General features: G+C 39.5%; 2 protein-coding genes across 4 annotated transcripts in view; both read left to right on the top strand.

The window, feature by feature from the left end:
- LOC119772218 (poliovirus receptor-like) overlaps positions 1-17467 on the top strand; it is a 44166-nt gene that overhangs the window by 16504 nt on the left and 10195 nt on the right. For both annotated transcript variants that reach the window (XR_005279233.1, XM_038268557.1), the window contains exon 4: positions 3354-3453. Coding sequence is in view for 1 of the 2 variants with exons in the window: in XM_038268557.1 (XP_038124485.1) it covers positions 3354-3453 (100 nt within the window). In the remaining variant the exon portion in view is untranslated. The remainder of the gene's footprint in view (positions 1-3353; positions 3454-17467) is intronic.
- On the top strand, positions 7072-9024 carry LOC119772217 (zinc finger BED domain-containing protein 4-like). Of its 2 annotated transcripts, XM_038268556.1 has the most exons (4): positions 7072-7323; positions 7354-7519; positions 7855-8788; positions 8819-9024. In XM_038268556.1, exons 1-4 carry the CDS (start codon positions 7295-7297, stop codon positions 8977-8979), a joined length of 1290 nt encoding a protein of 429 aa, XP_038124484.1. In that variant the 5' UTR covers positions 7072-7294; the 3' UTR covers positions 8980-9024. The 2 variants fall into 2 exon arrangements, with proteins under 2 accessions (XP_038124484.1, XP_038124483.1); XM_038268555.1 differs by having other exon boundaries at positions 7855-9024.

Here is a 17467-nt window from a genome sequence, read left to right as displayed (position 1 = left end):
ACAAAGCACAGGTTGATTTTGGATTTGTCACAAGACTTTAATTGTACAGTTTGGCATCCTTCATCTAGTATCCTCTTTCTTATAATCATATTTTGGCATTTGGTCAGTTATGTTATACTGCACTTCAGATACTGAACTGGTCTAAGAACTGGACTGCAGGGTACTTGGTATTGTTCTATAGACATACTGGGTCTTCCACAATTTGCTTCCACCATTTCATGAACTCTCAGCAGACAATCTTTGGACTTCCTGGTGTCCAGCATTTACTTTAACCAACTGTTGGCCACAACCATATCAAAAGCATGTGAGAGTCAATTTCATTTCTATTCAGTTTATTTCTATAGTGCAAATTCTTGACACGTCATCTCAAGGCACTTTACATAGACAATTCAACCAGATCATATGGACAAATTAGTTCAAAGTTTTATATCTAAGGAAAACCAGATAATTTCATTGACTCATTGACATGACAGCAATCCCTCACACCATAGATGATTGTGTGATCATTCCCAGGGTAAATTATTTCGATCAAATTTTTGTACGGTACAGATTTAGTTTATAAAGTTCAACAATGCCCATTACTACATCAAATAACTTAAAGAAAAAATGGGGTGTACTCAAGGAACAATGTATGACAGCTTGAAAGTTATTTGAATAAATTCTATATTTTCCGCTCCCAATATAGTGAGGGTTGAAAACAGTTATTGTATAACATAATGTAGCGTTTCTGTATGGGTATTAAATATTAAGTCATTGGATATAACACTGCATTGGGGAAATGTTCTATAAATGTGTAGAACATTGTGCTTGCTTTACCAAGTTTGTTATATTTATGAAAAAAGAGATTTATAGGGTGTGGCAAACAGAGAACCCATTTTATACAAAGTGATCTGAAATTGTAAGATCAGGGTTCACAGTGCATTTACTCTCATTTAGTGTACAATATAAATACTCTTAGCCCACTGCTGATACCAGGGTTGGTGCCTATGGGGGAAGTGCAAACTCACTCCAATAATCCTCCTCAAGGGCACAACTATGTACTCCCTAAGGGGTCGTTGCAAAACACAATACAATGACACACTTGCATTTCACTGTGTTACACAGATTATGGTTAAGATGGTCAGACAAACCAACTTTTTACAGTGAACTAACATTTGTTTGTCAGTAGTCAAAACCATTTAGAGTTGGAAGATGGTCAAATTTGCATATTTTTTTTTTTATTAGAGCCAAATGTTGAAACTTATTCTGAACCCAGCATCTGCTGCTTTTTCTTTGGAAATGAGGACCCCAGTCTGCCCAGTTGCAAGACAACAGTAGCCTATCATCTTTATGGGGAGTGGCGGCCTAGTGGTTAGGGCATAGGGCTTTGAATCCTGAGGTTGCGAGTTTGATCCCCCACTGCCACTCTGGGTCCCTGAGCAAGACCCTTAACCCCACACTGCTCCCCGGGTGCTGCACAATGGCAGCCCACTGCTCCCCAAGGAGATGGGTTAAATGCAGAGAATTTATTTCGTTCTTCTGTACCTATGACAGTGGAATGACAACAAAGTTGAATTCTATTCTATTATCACCAGGAGCTAGTAATCCTTTTGAAGGCCAACATTTCCGTGTGTCTTTACAACCCAATTTTGATAGACTGCTCTAAATTACTTACTGCCTTTTACATTTTTCTTCATTGCTCACTTGTCTACCTTCTCCCTATTCAAGTTTTTCTTTTTCTTTTTTTAATGCTTCTGAGAGCTGTTTTCTCATTCCTCTCCTTCTTTGGCTAGCTGCCATGATATGACATTAGGTTTTTAATGAATACTAAATGTAATGTAACGCTCTTCAGATTCCCATGACATAAAAAGGTTACAAAGTACAGGTCATTTGCCATCACTGCACAATATGCATGTCCTGGTGCACAGTAGATATACGCTTTATCTCTATTCGTTGCCAGTTCTGCTATAATAGTGACAGTATTTCACCATTAAAGCATTTCCCTAATCCATCCCTATTTCCACATTCAAGCATTTCCCATAAAAATAAAAAATAAAAATCAGTAATCCTTACATCATCAGGTTTTTCTTAGTGAACTGTTTGGACTTATTCAGACATCCTTTCATGATTTCTATAGTGGACATGAAGCGACTTCGACTCCAATTGGGTAGAGACCTGCTAGCTTTGCAGAATAGTAAGGGTAGAGAGCGATTACAAAAAAATAAAGCCACAACTCAGCAAATGTGAAACCTAACAACTGCTTCATCTGTGTTTTTGTTGGAAATGTGAACTAAACCCAAAATATTTCCATAGGTGTTTTTCCACATTCGTCTCAGCAGTGTTTTTCTGTTGCTTTATTCACTTTATTCACCTGGACTGCAACAGACTTGGACTGTATTTCATGTCTGAAAGAATAGATATTTATTGGGTGTTTTTTGAAAAGGTTTTTTTTCTCTGTTAATAGACTAGGCAATAAATCTCACAGTTTGTCTTCTTTTAGAGCATTTTTATAGGCTTACATAATACTAGATTTAGCTGCTTGAACTTTGAGCACAAAGTTCCAACTACAAGTAAAATTTTTAATATTCACACTTTCATACCTCAGACAGCTATGCTATTGAAATGGTACCTTACCTTTTTTATTATTCTCAAAGAGAATGAGACTCAGCATCTGGCTTGAGAATGTGCTCCAAGTAAACCCTGAGGTCTGAATATTACATTACATTGCGGATTATTTTCAATTATACTACTCTATTTAAAGGCTTCATTTGAAGCTTGAGTTTGTCAGTTCATCAATAGTAGGACTATTATAGGAAAATAGGCTTTGATACAGGAATTATTTATATATAAAAGACATATGTTTTTTGATTGGGGGAGATATGTTCGACTGCCTTGTCAAACTAATAACAGTCTTAACGGCGAATGATTTTCACAGAACTTTCCTCATTATATGTGCATTTAAGGAGGTAAATATGTTTAAAGACACTGTTTCCATTGCCGTTACGCCCATTGATCATCAGGGTGTTGAGATTATTCGATTGTATTTCTTACAGTTTCAGCCTAACCAGCATCTGTGCTGAAATGTGCCCTTGTGCTCACAAAAAATTTAGCTCGTTAGCCTGATTTTCAGTGTTATGGTGACTTTGTGGGGCGTAACAACCTGCCACACTGAACTATGCTTGCGAGAACGCTGTGCTAAACTGAGATCAACCACTGTGTGCCAGTGTTTAAAATAATTTTTTTTTTTTACTTTGATCAACAGCTGACTTTTCTGATGCACTTTTTCTCCAAGCTTAGAACTATTTTACTTACATTAGTAACAGAATTTCCTTTCCTTTGATCACAGCAATAAAATTGTTCTTCTGGGCTTACAGATCCACCTTTGGAGGTGAAAATTTTTGAAGGACCAATGAAAGATAAGAGCTTTACCTGTGAGGCTGATGCCAGTCCAAATGCAACAATTACCTGGAGCAGGTACGGTAGATTTTAATACTAGCTCATTTTTTTTATCACTAGCACATTTGCCATCTCTGAGATAGTTTACTTTTTGTCGTGCTTTTTGGACCTCTTCCATCTTTCTGCTCTTTTGGCGTTAAGCTTAAGCATTTCTGTAAAAGAAAGGTGTTTTTCTCCCTTACACTAACTAGCGGATGCTATACTTATATATAAAGGCATTGCTTCTTACCTGGCCCTGAATGGGCATCATTCTTTAATTCCGTTCCAGATTCATCATTAGTTTATTTTTAATATTTATTCATAACATCCCTCATGCTTTTGTTGTCATCTTCCCTCTTTCTCTTCTCTTTTGTTTTCTGTGCGCCGGACTTCTGAAAATCTGACATTGATAGTTTGCAATGAAACAAACTTTAAAAGTTGCAGCCCGCTGTTTTCCTGGTCAAAGCATTTCATGTAGGGCTGGGGGGAATTCTAATGGCCCCTTATTTAAAGGAAACATATTACATACACCTAATGTGTGTGTGTATATATATTTATTTACAAATATCTTCAGAGAAACTGCTTGTACTGCCTGTATTTTTAATGTTCAGACAATCAATTTAGGGCCCCTTTCTGACTTGGGCCTGGGACAACTGACCCGTTTGTCCAAACAAAAACAAAAATATTTATGATGAACAAGGTTTGCAAAATGAGTGTTTAAAGGGCAGACCTTGGTAGGTCTGTGGCTAACTGTGCTCAATATCAAATAGGTTAGCCTGTATTAGCTCGGCCAGTTACCCTCATAAGCTACACTTTTTTTTTTTCTACAAGTAGAATAACTTTTTTTCCCCGTCTTTTTTGTGTTTTTGTTTTTTTCTGAAATCCCCACGTCATTTTAAGACGTTCCAGTTGTCCTCCCCTGTCCTCAGATCTTAACAAAAGTAGCAAATAAATACAAAACTACTGAATTTGTCAAGAACATTTTTGTTTTAACTATTTGATTTGTTTCCAGAACAGCTGATTGGCTCCTGGGTGGAGCTTTTTTTAGGATTCAGATCAATCCTGAAAGCTAGCCTGCCCTGGAGTAGGTATACTGTTCAGACTACGTTACCATGGTTACTAGCATCGCTAAGAATTAATCCAACTTTGGTACCAGAAAGTCAAGGTTGAGGTTTAAGTTGTCTCGCTAGTTGTGAATTTCAGCAGCTCCCATTAGAGTGAGCTATATCGTTACTACCACTGTTTTTAAGCACATTAGGCCAATCTCCTTAGGCTTATTCTAAGTCAGCAGCAGTAGAATGTTTTGTCCAAATGTCTGCATTTTCCAGCCACCATTTTGCCAGCAGAGAAGGGTAGATGCAAAGTGGTACTCATCGCTGCATATTACCATGAAAAAAAGAATGCATTGTTACACATATGAGAGCCTCAAAAGGCAAAGCAATTTTTATACAGCACAGCTCAGTAGCAAGACAAAGTACTGTACACGAAAAAAAAAAAAAAAAACACAAAGGATTATGTACGAGGTAAGAAAAAAAATGTACTGTAAAGGAACCCAACAAATAGTTATACAAGGAAAAGGACAATCAAAAACTTCAGAGAACCAACCTCTCATCCTCTCCTCTATAAAATTTATTCAGAAAAAGGCTTTACCATAAAAACACAAAGGATGGATACCACAGAGACCCATTGTCAGCAGCATTTACTCTGTCACAACATTGTAAAACATCTCCCCAACACAAACAAAATTCCAAAGGCTTTGTTTTTCAAGTGTGACTCTTGAGACTGGTAAGCAGTGAAACCATTTGTCAACAATGGGAGGTCCCGGGTCCGACTTTTGAAGCCAGCTTTTTTTTGGTCATGGAGGTGACAAGTGAAACCACAGGGAAAAGTTACCTAGTTGGGAAGTGAACTGAATAAGCTGTTGTAATAGGTTGACATGTGGAGGAGTCTTATTAAAAAAGCTGAGCAGCAACAGCCTTTTGGTTCCACTTCACTTTCTCAAAAATGTCCAGTAACCCTAGACCTGACAGGAGAGTAGTTTGGGGAGTTAACTTTTTTTTTTTTTTTAAGTTGTGCAGTCGCGCTTACCCGTCTCCAAGGTGGGCTGAGAGTGGCGATGTTGACACAGAGATTTTTTTTAAAGTCCTCCAGGCTTCCTTCAATGTTCAACTCTGCTGGGTCCATACTTTTTGCTGGTTCCTTCTGTCAACAATGGGGGTGAGGTTGCTTGAGGATCCAAAATGCAGCAATGTGTGAAGCAGAGATGAGTTCTGGTTTACTTAATAAAAAACTGAGGCATACATCCACAAATGCAAAGAACCAAAAAAAATAAAAAATTAGGGAAAATGCAAGTGGGGAGTTAGACGAGAAAGCAACTAAAAACAACAAGGAAACAGTACTGAGTGATTGCAGAGGTGGTGTATATAAGGGGAACAGAACAACGGATGGGCTAATGAGCTGAATGTGGAGCAGGTGTGAGTGGAACTAACTAGAAGGAAGCCAAGGGGAAAGGAAACAAGCACAAGGGGGTAACACAGAGTAACTAAAGACTGCTTGAATATAATTGAAAATAGACCTAAGATCAACAAAACAGAATAACTGAAAACTAAAAACTCAGAGTCCCAAAAGGGGAGATTCAGAAGCAGAAGGGTGAACAAAGGTTGAAGGAAGTAGTTGTTAAACGATGAAGGCCACCATTTAACATTTTCAACTCTCATGCAGGTTTCACCCTATCCTGAGACTCTTTCTGAGGAAATTGTGTAATAGCAGTGTCATTGTGATCCATGTGGCCAAGTAAACAACTTACACCAAAGCACATGATTAACGAGTAGGTCACTGAGTTAAATGTGACTCTGGAAGGGCCTAGAACAATATGCCTCCACATGCTTAAAAACATTAGCAATCCTTCTTCAGTTTGGTCTGGTGAGAGCTGTCAAATTTGATAAAGACCCCTGTAATATATCTCGAAACCTTTTCAGAAAAAACTTAGATGATGTCCTGTAAGCCTGTATTTTGGTGAGGAAAATGTTGAAGAATGTTGAATTGAAGAGTACTGAAGAAAGAGGGCACAGGTGGAGGAGCAGAGTTTATCGAGTTAGAAAACTTACATAAACACTAAAACACCGGAGGATCAGAGATCCTACCACCACAGCAGAAGCGGATTTAGGAAATTTGGGGCCCTAGGCAAAGACAGGCAGGGGGCCCTTTGAAATGAGAAGACAGCACATAAAACAGACCCATTATACAGATACAGAAATTTTAATAGAGTAGACATACATAATTTTTTCTACATTTTGTCCCTCTCTTGTTGTTTTCCTCTCTATGTTTTGTAGGGCTGCAACGATTAGTCGACGTTGTCGACAAAAGTCGATGATAGAAATTGTCAACAATGAATTCCATTGTCGACTATTGTCGCCAGACGCGTTTTTCCAACAGAGTGAGGCATCTCACTTGATTATGATCTCTGCTGAGAGTCGCTCATGCGCAGTAGTGTCTCTGTCTCTGAGCGGTAACATACAAATATGGTGGCGTCAATATCAGGTACACGTACCAACACTTCTAAAGTTTGGGAGCATATTTTAGCTTGGATATGGCGAATAAAAAGATTACTTGCAAGGTTTGCAAAGCAGACCTTGCATGGCAAGGCACCTCTGTGATGCACGAACATTTAAAGAGAAAGCACGTCGGGGAGTTGAACGAAACAGAGTCTGACTCGCCTCGGTAAGATGCAAGTAACATTCAAGCCAATGCAGTTTTAATGACATACATTGTGCATTTTATAAGCGCATTTTTGCTATTAAAAAGAGCTTGAGCGTTATGCCAGACTGCCTGACAAACATATTTTAAATTAAATGCACGCAGTCCAAAGAAGAGAAGCACCATGGACCCCTTCCTGCAAAGGAGGCAGACATGCACCCCGCAACAGGCGGCTGCCCTCACTGAGTCAGTACTGCAGATGCTCATCTATGATATGAGGCCACTCTCCATGGTTGACAGTGCTGGGTTTCAACAGATGATAGCCCAGTTCAACCCTGACTATATCCTGCCATCCAGGACCCATTTCACCCACTTGATGGAGCAGAAATACAGTACAATGTTTCTGAAGGTAATTGTTTAAATACACACACATAGAGTTCATATAAGCAATCACACATTTCATTTAATAGCAATTATGTATTTCATATTAGCAATCAATCACCCCCACCCACCAACACACACACATTTCATACAAGCAATCACAAATGTCATTTAAAAGCAATTATATATTTAATTAATATATTACATATTTACTTATTATGTATTAAAATATCTGAAATACATAACTTAATTTTGGTAGTATGATAGAGCAGCTGCAATAAAACTTTTATGTTGAATAGTTTCTGTTGATTTGTAGGTTTTTGCTCTTTAAATATTTACAAAAATCAACTTTTGTGTTTAAAGGTAAAGGAGATCCTAAAAGAGGTCAGCAGCTCCCTCACACTGACGTGTGATGTTTGGACCAGCCGTGCCACAGAGGCATATCTTGGAGTTTCGTGTCACTTCATTACCAAAGACTGGCAAATGAAAACTCTAAACCTCCCCACTCTACCTCTAGAGGAGAGGCATACTGCTGCCAACATCATGTTATGGATGGAAGAGGTGATAGAGAAATTTGACATCTTGCCTAGCAAAATTAAAGCAATAGTACATGACAACGGGTCTAACATGGTGGCTGCAGCTCGACTCCTGGAAGAAAAACATGGTTGGTTTTCTGTGCGCTGTGCTGGGCACACTCTCCAACTTATTGTTAACAGTACCCTCAAAGAGCCCAGCATCAACAAAGCCACCGGTGCAGCAAGAAACTTAGTGGAGCACTTTAGGAGAAGTGAGCTGGCGAATTCAAAACTGAAGAAGCAGCAGCAAATGAACACAGCAGAGCACAAGCTGATCCAGGACGTAAATACGCGATGGAATAGCACGTACTACATGATGGAGAGACTCCTGGAGCAGCGATGGCCAGTCACAGCGACCCTCTCTGACCCTGAGGTAACACCTAGAGGCAAGCACTACTGTGACCTCAAACCAGAGCAGTGGGTGCTACTTGAAGAGCTGGTGCAAGGGTTGGGGCCTTTTGAATGTGCAACCATTTTCCTCAGTGGACAGGAGTATGCTACTGCTTCATGTCTTCCACAGCTGGTCAAAGGTCTGCAACGGTCCATACAGCAAACACAGTTTGAGACGAGTGCAGGAAAAGCCTTTCGAGCAATTGCAGGAAAGGGAATAAGTGAGAGGTTGGAGAATCTTAACACTGTGTCTGCAGAGAGAGACAACCCACTTGTTCTTGCAGCTGCCATCAACCCAAGATTCCGAAAGATGAAGTTTATCTCCCCTGAAGATGGCACAAGGGTGCAAAGCACAATTGAAGTTCTTGCCATAATAGAAGCTAAGGCTGAGACTGGGATACATGATGACCCTGAGCTACAGCTGAAGAGGAGGGGCAATGTCTCAGGGGGAAAGTCAGCGCTGGATAACCTTCTTCAGTCCGACACTGACAGCCGGAGTGAGGAAGAGGAGGAGACCCAGTAGGACCTAAAAATCCAAATGGTGAGGAAGGAAGTTCAGCTGTTCTTCACAGAGGCACCAATAGGCAAAAAGGATGATCCGCTCAGCTGGTGGAGAGAAAATGAGGGGCGTTTTCCCACACTGTCCAATGTAGCAAGATCCCTTTTGTGCATTCCTGCAACATCCACCCCAACAGAGCGAATCTTCTCAGCAGCAGGACATATCTGCTCGCAGAAGAGAGCAAGTCTCACACGAGACCATGTTGATATGCTGACTTTTCTTAGTATAAATAAACTAAACAACATATCCTGAGCCTCATCTTGATTTTAAACCTGGTCTGTCCACCATGACAAGTTTGTGTCCAAGTTATATCACACAGCCCATGTTTACAACTTGAGTAAAGACAGCTCTGAATGCTTATTTTCAGCTGTATCTACTAATGTCAGTTGTTAATACCGTTAGATTTCAGACTGTTGAGAATTGTAAAGTTCCTTTGCAACAGACAGTTGACCATTGAATGTGCTTCACAAAATGCACATCTTTGTTTTATTTAATGTTCTGCTGCTGCTAATGAGCCTGTTCTTGGTTTACAGGGGAAAAAATGTTTATTTGATTTTAATTTATTAATAATTTATTTCCCTGTCCCTAAAAAAATGGACAGAGGTTTATTTATTTATCAATTTATGTCTCTGTTGACTGAGCACTGTGCCTAATTGAAGTTAGGAAATTTTTATTAAATTTTTATACAAATCCACAGTATGTGCAATAAAATAAGTTTTTTCATTGTAACCATCTTTTTTGTGTTCATTATCATGTACCACATAATTAAATCAACTTCATGCTGAATTTAAGAAAAAAGTAATAATTATCCGATTAGTTGACTAATCGTTTCAATAGTCGCTGACTAGTCGACTGTCAAAATAGTCGTTAGTTGCAGCCCTAATGTTTTGTAATCAGTTGACTTTTCATGCTGTCTCAAAAGGAATCAAATATTTTTTCCAAGCACTAAGCTCACTTAAATGATTGCTCCTTCCTGTGTTTCCAAAAATGCGGCGACAAAAGTAAATAACACAGTCATTCTTTTCACTGTAGACAAGCCATGATCTGCTTATCTGTTCTCCATTTTTCATTTGAATGAAATAATAGGTGGAAGTAAGTCTGTGCCCATCTCCATTTTTTGGAAAGATCCTGTCCTTCACCTGGAGTGGTCCTCTCCATACTATCGAGCATTGTACTTGATCGGACAGTGCTGGGTCATCTTCCAGAAGAATCATGTCTCATGCTGAAAACAATCACACATAATACACAATATAAGACTTTACCCAGTGGTTAAATATAAGTATTTTTACACAATCTCTGATCCTCCGGTGTTACATAGATGCATGTCACAGGACACATACAAATATAACAATTTCTTAAACTGCTTACTAGCTGAGTGGATGATGCTGAACTAGCAAATAGAAAGTAAATTCAAAACTTACTTTAAAATGACCCAATTTAATGTATCTTCAATAAATTAAATAAATACTTATCAATACAGGGGGATGGTTTAATACCAGTAGTTCATCTATACACAATGGACCCTTCACAGGTTCCAAATTACCACTGACATTGCTGTACATTGTGGGTTACTGCTGCTTGTGTTAGCCGCTGCCGCAGTGAAGAAGCAAGGAGTCAGTTATTTTCGGTAACTTTAAAGCAGCTTATTACTTGCCTCCTTCTTTCTCCTCTTTTCAGCACCACTAGAGTAGCTTCTTTTCATCTCTCATTTCTTTTTTTTTTTTTTCTTTTTTTTTTTCCATCTCTCATTTCTTTTCCTCTCTTGGGGGGCCCTAAGAGACACACTTAAGGTAATAAGCATTCTACTGGCATTTTAGCTAAAGGAATTTTATCAAAAACGTAATTAATGTGCACAAATAAGTATTAACCATATATGTAAAAGGAGTTTTATGGGCTTCCCAGGAACTCGGGGCCCTAGGCAACTGCCTATGTTTGCCTAATGTTTGCTGGAGAGAATTATAAATATTATCATTGTATAACTATGTCATTGTGGGATTTCACTGGCAGTGTCTTCCACAGGACTGTTGGAATTTTTCCCACATCCATACATGGCCTTTATCTTCAGTTATGAACTGTGGCTTAAAAATAAGCCACAATTAATTAGTGTGGCTTACATTGCAACACATCAAACCATAGATTGGTCCCGCTTACAGAAAACCGACTCAGCAAAGACTAAACCATATAATAGATGTTCTTGCATAGCACCAGGAAGCAGGATTTAAAGCTGGAGTCCCCACACATCTAACCTTTGATGCAGAGCAATATTGCTTGCCAGCAGCTCATTTATCTGGTCAAGTTGCAAACAAAGAGCATCAGCAATGTGAGAAGAATGATTAAAAGTCCTACATTAAATGTGCAAAACCACAAAAAAAATTGGATCCCAAGAGTGTAACAAGATGGATAGTGCTGGGAGTACAGTATAAACATTTTTACTCACTGAAGTGGAAGGTAAAGCTTTCAGCGTAACTGGACTGGTTTGAACCCTACTGGAAGGACAGGGACAGGAACTTTAAATCAGAGAACGGAAAAATAACATGCAGGGTTTCTAAAGATTCCATTCTGGTGGCCCTCCAATTCAATAACTGCACTACTTTACCTTAACTATGCAGATGACACACAGTTATGCATTATAATGACTTTGAACCCATCAGATCCTTAGCTAAAAGCATATAAAAGATCAGCACAAGTATGTGTATAATAATTCTCTCCAATGGAACTAAAAACTGAGATATTAATCTTCAGACCAAAGAAGGAGATCCAGAATTAGCTCACAGCTTCAGCTATTAAAGCTGTCATGATGGGATTAAGGTTCCTAACCCACATGCAGAACACACACGGAGTCAGATGAAAAGTTTGACTGTTTATTGAGAAAACACAATGTTAATAAACTTGATGCTGGGAAACAGATCCGGGACTGGTCACACAGGGTTCTCTGCAGAGAGGGATAGTTAGGTTAGCCAGGATGCAGTTGATCTTGTCAGAGGAGTTGTGCAGGTCTGTACCTGTGATGTGGTTCAGGCTGAGCAGCAGAGGGAGGGAACCAGGAGGGTCCAGAGGCAGATGGTCGGCAGAGGGCTAGGCAACGGCAGGGCTCGACTTCAGACTTGTTAGTGTTCAGGTCCTGAGTTTCTTCCAGTTCTCTTCTTGAGAGCGGACAGGCAGGTTCAGATAGTTTGATCCACAGATGTGCTTCTAAGAGCAGGCAAGCAGGTTTCAGCTGAGAAACTCTTCCAGAGTTCCAGTGTTCAGTCAGGTTCTTCCTAGGAAGCAGAGAGGACAAAAACTGGTTAGGTTCAAGTCAGGTTTTCAGGGGAGTCAGAGAATCAGACAGGCTGGTTGGCTCAGGCTTGCTAACCGTAACTGGCTTAACACTCTGCACTGGAGTGTTGCACTGCCACTGCTTATATGCTGGTCTCCTGATGAGCAGATTGGGAACAGCTGGTGAAGTCAATTCCAGCTTCAGGAGACCCAGAACGCCCTCTGGAGGAGAAAGGCAGACAGAACCCAGAAACCAACAGAAAAACAAATCCCCAGGAAGGGATCCTTGGCGCCCTCTGGTGGGCAAGCCTCCGGATCCCAACAAAAGCTAGAAACCACTGATTATGGGCCACATCTTTGTGTCACAATGGATTTAGACCTGAACCTACACAGCCACATAAAGGCAGTTACTAAGTCTGCCTTTTATCACCTGAAGAAACTTTCCAGGATTAAAGAACATCCGAGCAAAACTCATTTATGCATTTATCTTTAGTAGAATTTATTACTGCAACAGTGTCTATATAAGTTTGCCTATAAAGTCTGTCAGACAGCTCCCACTGCTTCCTGTGTTCTCACTAGAACTAAGAAGGTAGAACACATCATCCCGGTTCTTAGGTCCTTATACTGGGTCTCTCAGAGAATAGTTTAAAATCCTTTTGTTAGTCTATAAATCATTGAATGGATCATCGAAGCACTTTGAGTTACCTATGTAATTATTTGCTCTATACAAATAAACGTGACATGCCTTGCATCTGAATGGAAGTTCATGCACAGGCTAAACTGAATTCAAATATTTATACCTTTCCAAGTTTTCCCAGGGCCTCTGTGTTCCACTAATGCGCTATATCATATATTACAGCTAAACTGTTAAACATACTTTTACACTCACCGGCCACTTTATTAGGTACCCCATGCTAGTAACGGGTTGGACCCCCTTTTGCCTTCAGAACTGCCTCAATTCTTCGTGGCATAGATTCAACAAGGTGCTGGAAGCATTCCTCAGGGAGTTTGGTCCATATTGACATGATGGCATCACACAGTTGCCGCAGATTTGTCGGCTGCACATCCATGATGCGAATCTCCCATTCCACCACATCCCAAAAAAGATGCTCTGTTGGATTGAGATCTGGTGACTGTGGAGGCCATTTGATTACAGTGAACTCATTGTCAAACCAGTCTGAGATGATTCCAGCTTTACGACATGGCGCATTATCCTGCTGAAGTAGCCATCAGAAGTTGGGTACATTGTGGTCATAAAGGGATGGACATGGTCAGCAGCAATACTCAGGTAGGCTGTGGCGTTGCAACGATGCTCAATTGGTACCAAGGGGCCCAAAGAGTGCCAAGAAAATATTCCCCACACCATGACACCACCACCACCAGACTGAACCGTTGATACAAGGCAGGATGGATCCATGCTTTCATGTTGTAGACGCCAAATTCTGACCCTACCATCCGAATGTCGCAGCAGAAATCAAGACTCATCAGACCAGGCAACGTTTTTCCAATCTTCTATTGTCCAATTTCGATGAGCTTGTGCAAATTGTAGCCTCAGTTTCCTGTTCTTAGCTGAAAGGAGTGGCACCCGGTGTGGTCTTCTGCTGCTGTAGCCCATCTGCCTCAAAGTTCGACATACTGTGTGTTCAGAGATGCTCTTCTGCCCACCTTGGTTGTAACAGGTGATTATTTGAGTCACTGTTGCCCTTCTATCACCTCGAACCAGTCTGGCCATTCTCCTCTAACCTCTGGCATCAACAAGGCATTTCCGCCCACAGAACTGCCGCTCACTGATTGTTTTTTCCTTTTCAGACCATTCTCTGTAAACCCTAGAGATGGTTGTGTGTGAAAATCCCAGTAGTTCAGCAGTTTCTGAAATACTCAGACCAGCCCTTCTGGTACCAACAATCATGCCACGTTCAAAGTCACTCAAATCACCTTTCTTTCCCATACTGATGCTCGGTTTGAACTGCAGGAGGTTGTCTTGACCATGTCTACATGCCTAAATGCACTGAGTTGCTGCCATGTGTTTGGCTGCTTAGAAATTAAGTGTTAACGAGCAGTTGGACAGGTGTACCTAATAAAGTGGCCGGTGAGTGTATATATAAATTTCTGTATAATGTATCTCTATAATGGACATCTTCTTATGTGTCCTTGGGTCAATCTTGGGTCAATCTTATACCCTGAACTGTTTAGACCGAAGGTTAATTGCAGTCACATTTAGTTTGTAATATAGAAGACTATGCCAAAAAATTTTAATAGAGCATTCATACCTTCTACTTGAATGCAGCCTATTTGTAGCTCAATCACAGCTACAAGAAAGTCTGTCCAAATTTAAAAGCTCCTTCAAAGGAGTCCATGCAATCAGCTGGTTTTCCTTAAATAGAACCTTTTGAACCAATCAACTATTATCTGGTTGAATTGTCTCTGTAAAATGCCTTAAAGGAATAGTACACCCAAAACATGATTAGCCTTCATTTTCTACTCACCCCCATGCTGAACAACACCCTGGAGTACTTTTTTGATATCTCAAATGCATCTGGAGATCTGGGAGGCTTCTTGCTGTCTGCTGACATTCAAATAATGGAGGCGCCCGAGGCAGAAAGGTCCATAAAAGTCCACAAAAAACGTGTCAATATTCCTCCATACTGCTCGTCCAATGTATTCCAAGTGTCCTGAGTGGGTAGCATCCAGAATTTACTCGAAACGAAGTCATTTAGAAGGTTTTTAGAGCATAAACAGTAGTGTATAGGATTTCCTGAAAGCGCGCACACGCGCGATCACGACGCTACGGAAGCCGGGGGAAAAAACTGTTTACTTTACTAGAATCCTTACTTTATGGGCTCCGTAAATCCTAGATATTTTTGCAGGGTTGTAAAGAAAAAACTGACGTGATGTCTAACATATTGATTGTTTTTAATACAAAAGGTTCACATCATCTCTTTGCTTATATTTGACAGTTAGCTACTCATTGTATGAAACGACAACAGTGACAGATGTTATATCAGCAATTTTTTGTTGTCAGTCAACTTGAGCCCTCAGAAGATGGAGCACTAGATAATCCTTTGATGTGTCACTGCCTTTATCTGGGCTCGTCCGTTACTGAGGAAAAGGTGGAGTCCCATGATTGCCTTATTATGGCAATAGGTTCTGGAACAGATCAATATTTTGCTACTTTGTGTATTTGTGCATTTAACAGTATCTTTAAAATATATTATCTTTCAATGTTTCATCTTCCTCTTTTTTTGTTTGCTTTTGCAATACTGTATGAGTCACGGTATTTGGACCTGTGGTATTACTGTCTAATTATTATGTATGAGCTGTGAAAATAAAAGGGAATATAGTAAAAAAAAAAAATAAATGGAGCAGCAAGGATGCTTATTAGAGACAATGAGTTACATGTGCGGCTCATCGCACTCCTCTCTCTTTGAAATTGTTAGATATATTCTAATTAAAACGTGTCTGAGATTCACAATATATTGGCTTCCTCAGTTACAAACCATTGCATAGTCTTTGTTGTGGCTGCATATTATTTTCTTTAAATATAGTTTCCATCTTTTTTTTTTTTATATATTAAATTCTTTCACCCGTTTGAAACCAGTAGCACATGCAAATTCCTCACTTAATCAGGGCGGTCCCTTCAACTTTTCCACCTGTATTTATGCTTGCAATCCTGGTAGATCCCTCCTAGCAATTTCTTGTTGGCACACAAGAACAAGCCTCACGTGTTAAATATTAACCTCTTAATATCCACCAAATTTTGGGAAATTCTCGCATATTTTGCATACCCAAATGGAAAAGCAAATAACTGAGGAACTGTAAGCCCAAATTACATGTGCTATACATTATTTGAAAGCTAACACCTTCTAGTTTCTGGATATATTCATAAAAATTGGGTGAGTAAAACACCCAAGCTGCATCAGTTCAAACAAGACTCAAAGTTGTTTTTTAATTATCAAAAACAATTGGTCTTTTTTTGAACAGCAGTTATAAAGACATGCTTGCTTGTTGTGGCTGCTTTGTCATGCTACATTTTGACGTGCTGCTACATATGTTAATTGTGCTTTGGTGCTCACTATGCCCATAAAATCAACTAGGTTGGTTGTGCTGTTCTTTTTACATCTCTTTGCAGGTGATGAAGGAAACTGAAAATGTTTTATTGTTATCTCCCTTTTATCTTCTCTTTCTTTGATCTTTTCTCCTTTTTTTCTTTTTTTCCTTTCCTTTTCTACTTACATTGCAGTGTCCATATAATCTGTAAAACTCCCTGCATAATTATAATAAAGCAATTTATATGTATAAATCAAGCGGAATACTATGGCAATAACCATACTGCTCCACTCATGAAAGTAAAATTGGTTGGGCTCTCTTGGTATCAAGACAATTATTCTCAATGCCACATCACCAGACAGTACACTGTAAAAAAAAAAAAAAAAAAAACAACTAGGTGGTTTAATGGAAAATCTAAGCCTTCCAATGATGTCTAACATGTCTATATTGGTAAACATTTTACCAGTGTAATTTTCATGCATACTGAGATATTTGTAAACGATTAAAATGGTGGGTTTTGAGAGGTTAAAGTCATAATTTCCACTCTGCTAATGGGTAAGCATGGTTACAGTAAACAACTACACATATCCAGGGTAGTAAGGATGGGTGTAATTACACATTTTTATGCAAATTTAAAAAGCTTTTTCAGAGAGAAAAGGTATATATGTTTATGTTTATATGTAGGGATTATATTTTGACATGAAGAAGAAATCTTATATCACATCTACCCCCCCAAGATTGCTCATGTTGCATTGTTCTGTGTTCCTCACCAGCTGGGTAATTTAATCTAGTGTTGACTATATTTTTTGGGGAGTGTTGGCCTAGTTGTTAGAGCAGTGCGCTTGTGCTTAGAGAAGGTTGCCAGTACCAAGTTCAATCTCCACAGCCTCCACTCTGGGTTCCTGAGCAAGACCCTTAACCCCACACTGCTCCTCCGGCGCCGCAAAATGGCAGCCAACTGCTCCCCAAAGGGATAAGTTAAAATGCAGAGAATTTCCTCATTGTGGGACAATAAAGGAATTTACATACATACATTAAAGAATAAAAAAAAAAAAATTCTGAATAAAACTAGATCATTTACTGCCATCGATGCTAAACACCATTAATGGTTACATAGATTATTCCTGAATAGTAATTTCATTGAGAG

Source organism: Cyprinodon tularosa, unplaced genomic scaffold (assembly GCF_016077235.1).
Source record: "Cyprinodon tularosa strain WSP-4 unplaced genomic scaffold, ASM1607723v1 ctg702, whole genome shotgun sequence".
NCBI lineage: Eukaryota > Metazoa > Chordata > Actinopteri > Cyprinodontiformes > Cyprinodontidae > Cyprinodon > Cyprinodon tularosa.
The sequence above is the reverse complement of the archived record's forward strand: the minus strand, read 5'-3'. Positions and strand labels throughout refer to the sequence as shown.

Coding starts and splice junctions, on each gene's coding strand:
- LOC119772217 (XM_038268555.1), top strand. CDS start 7,295: ATGGACCCCTTCCTGCAAAGGAGGCAGAC. Junction 7,324..7,353: donor TTCCTGCAAAGGAGGCAGAC/ATGCACCCCGCA, acceptor GGCTGCCCTCAC/TGAGTCAGTACTGCAGATGC. Junction 7,520..7,854: donor ACAGTACAATGTTTCTGAAG/GTAATTGTTTAA, acceptor TTGTGTTTAAAG/GTAAAGGAGATCCTAAAAGA.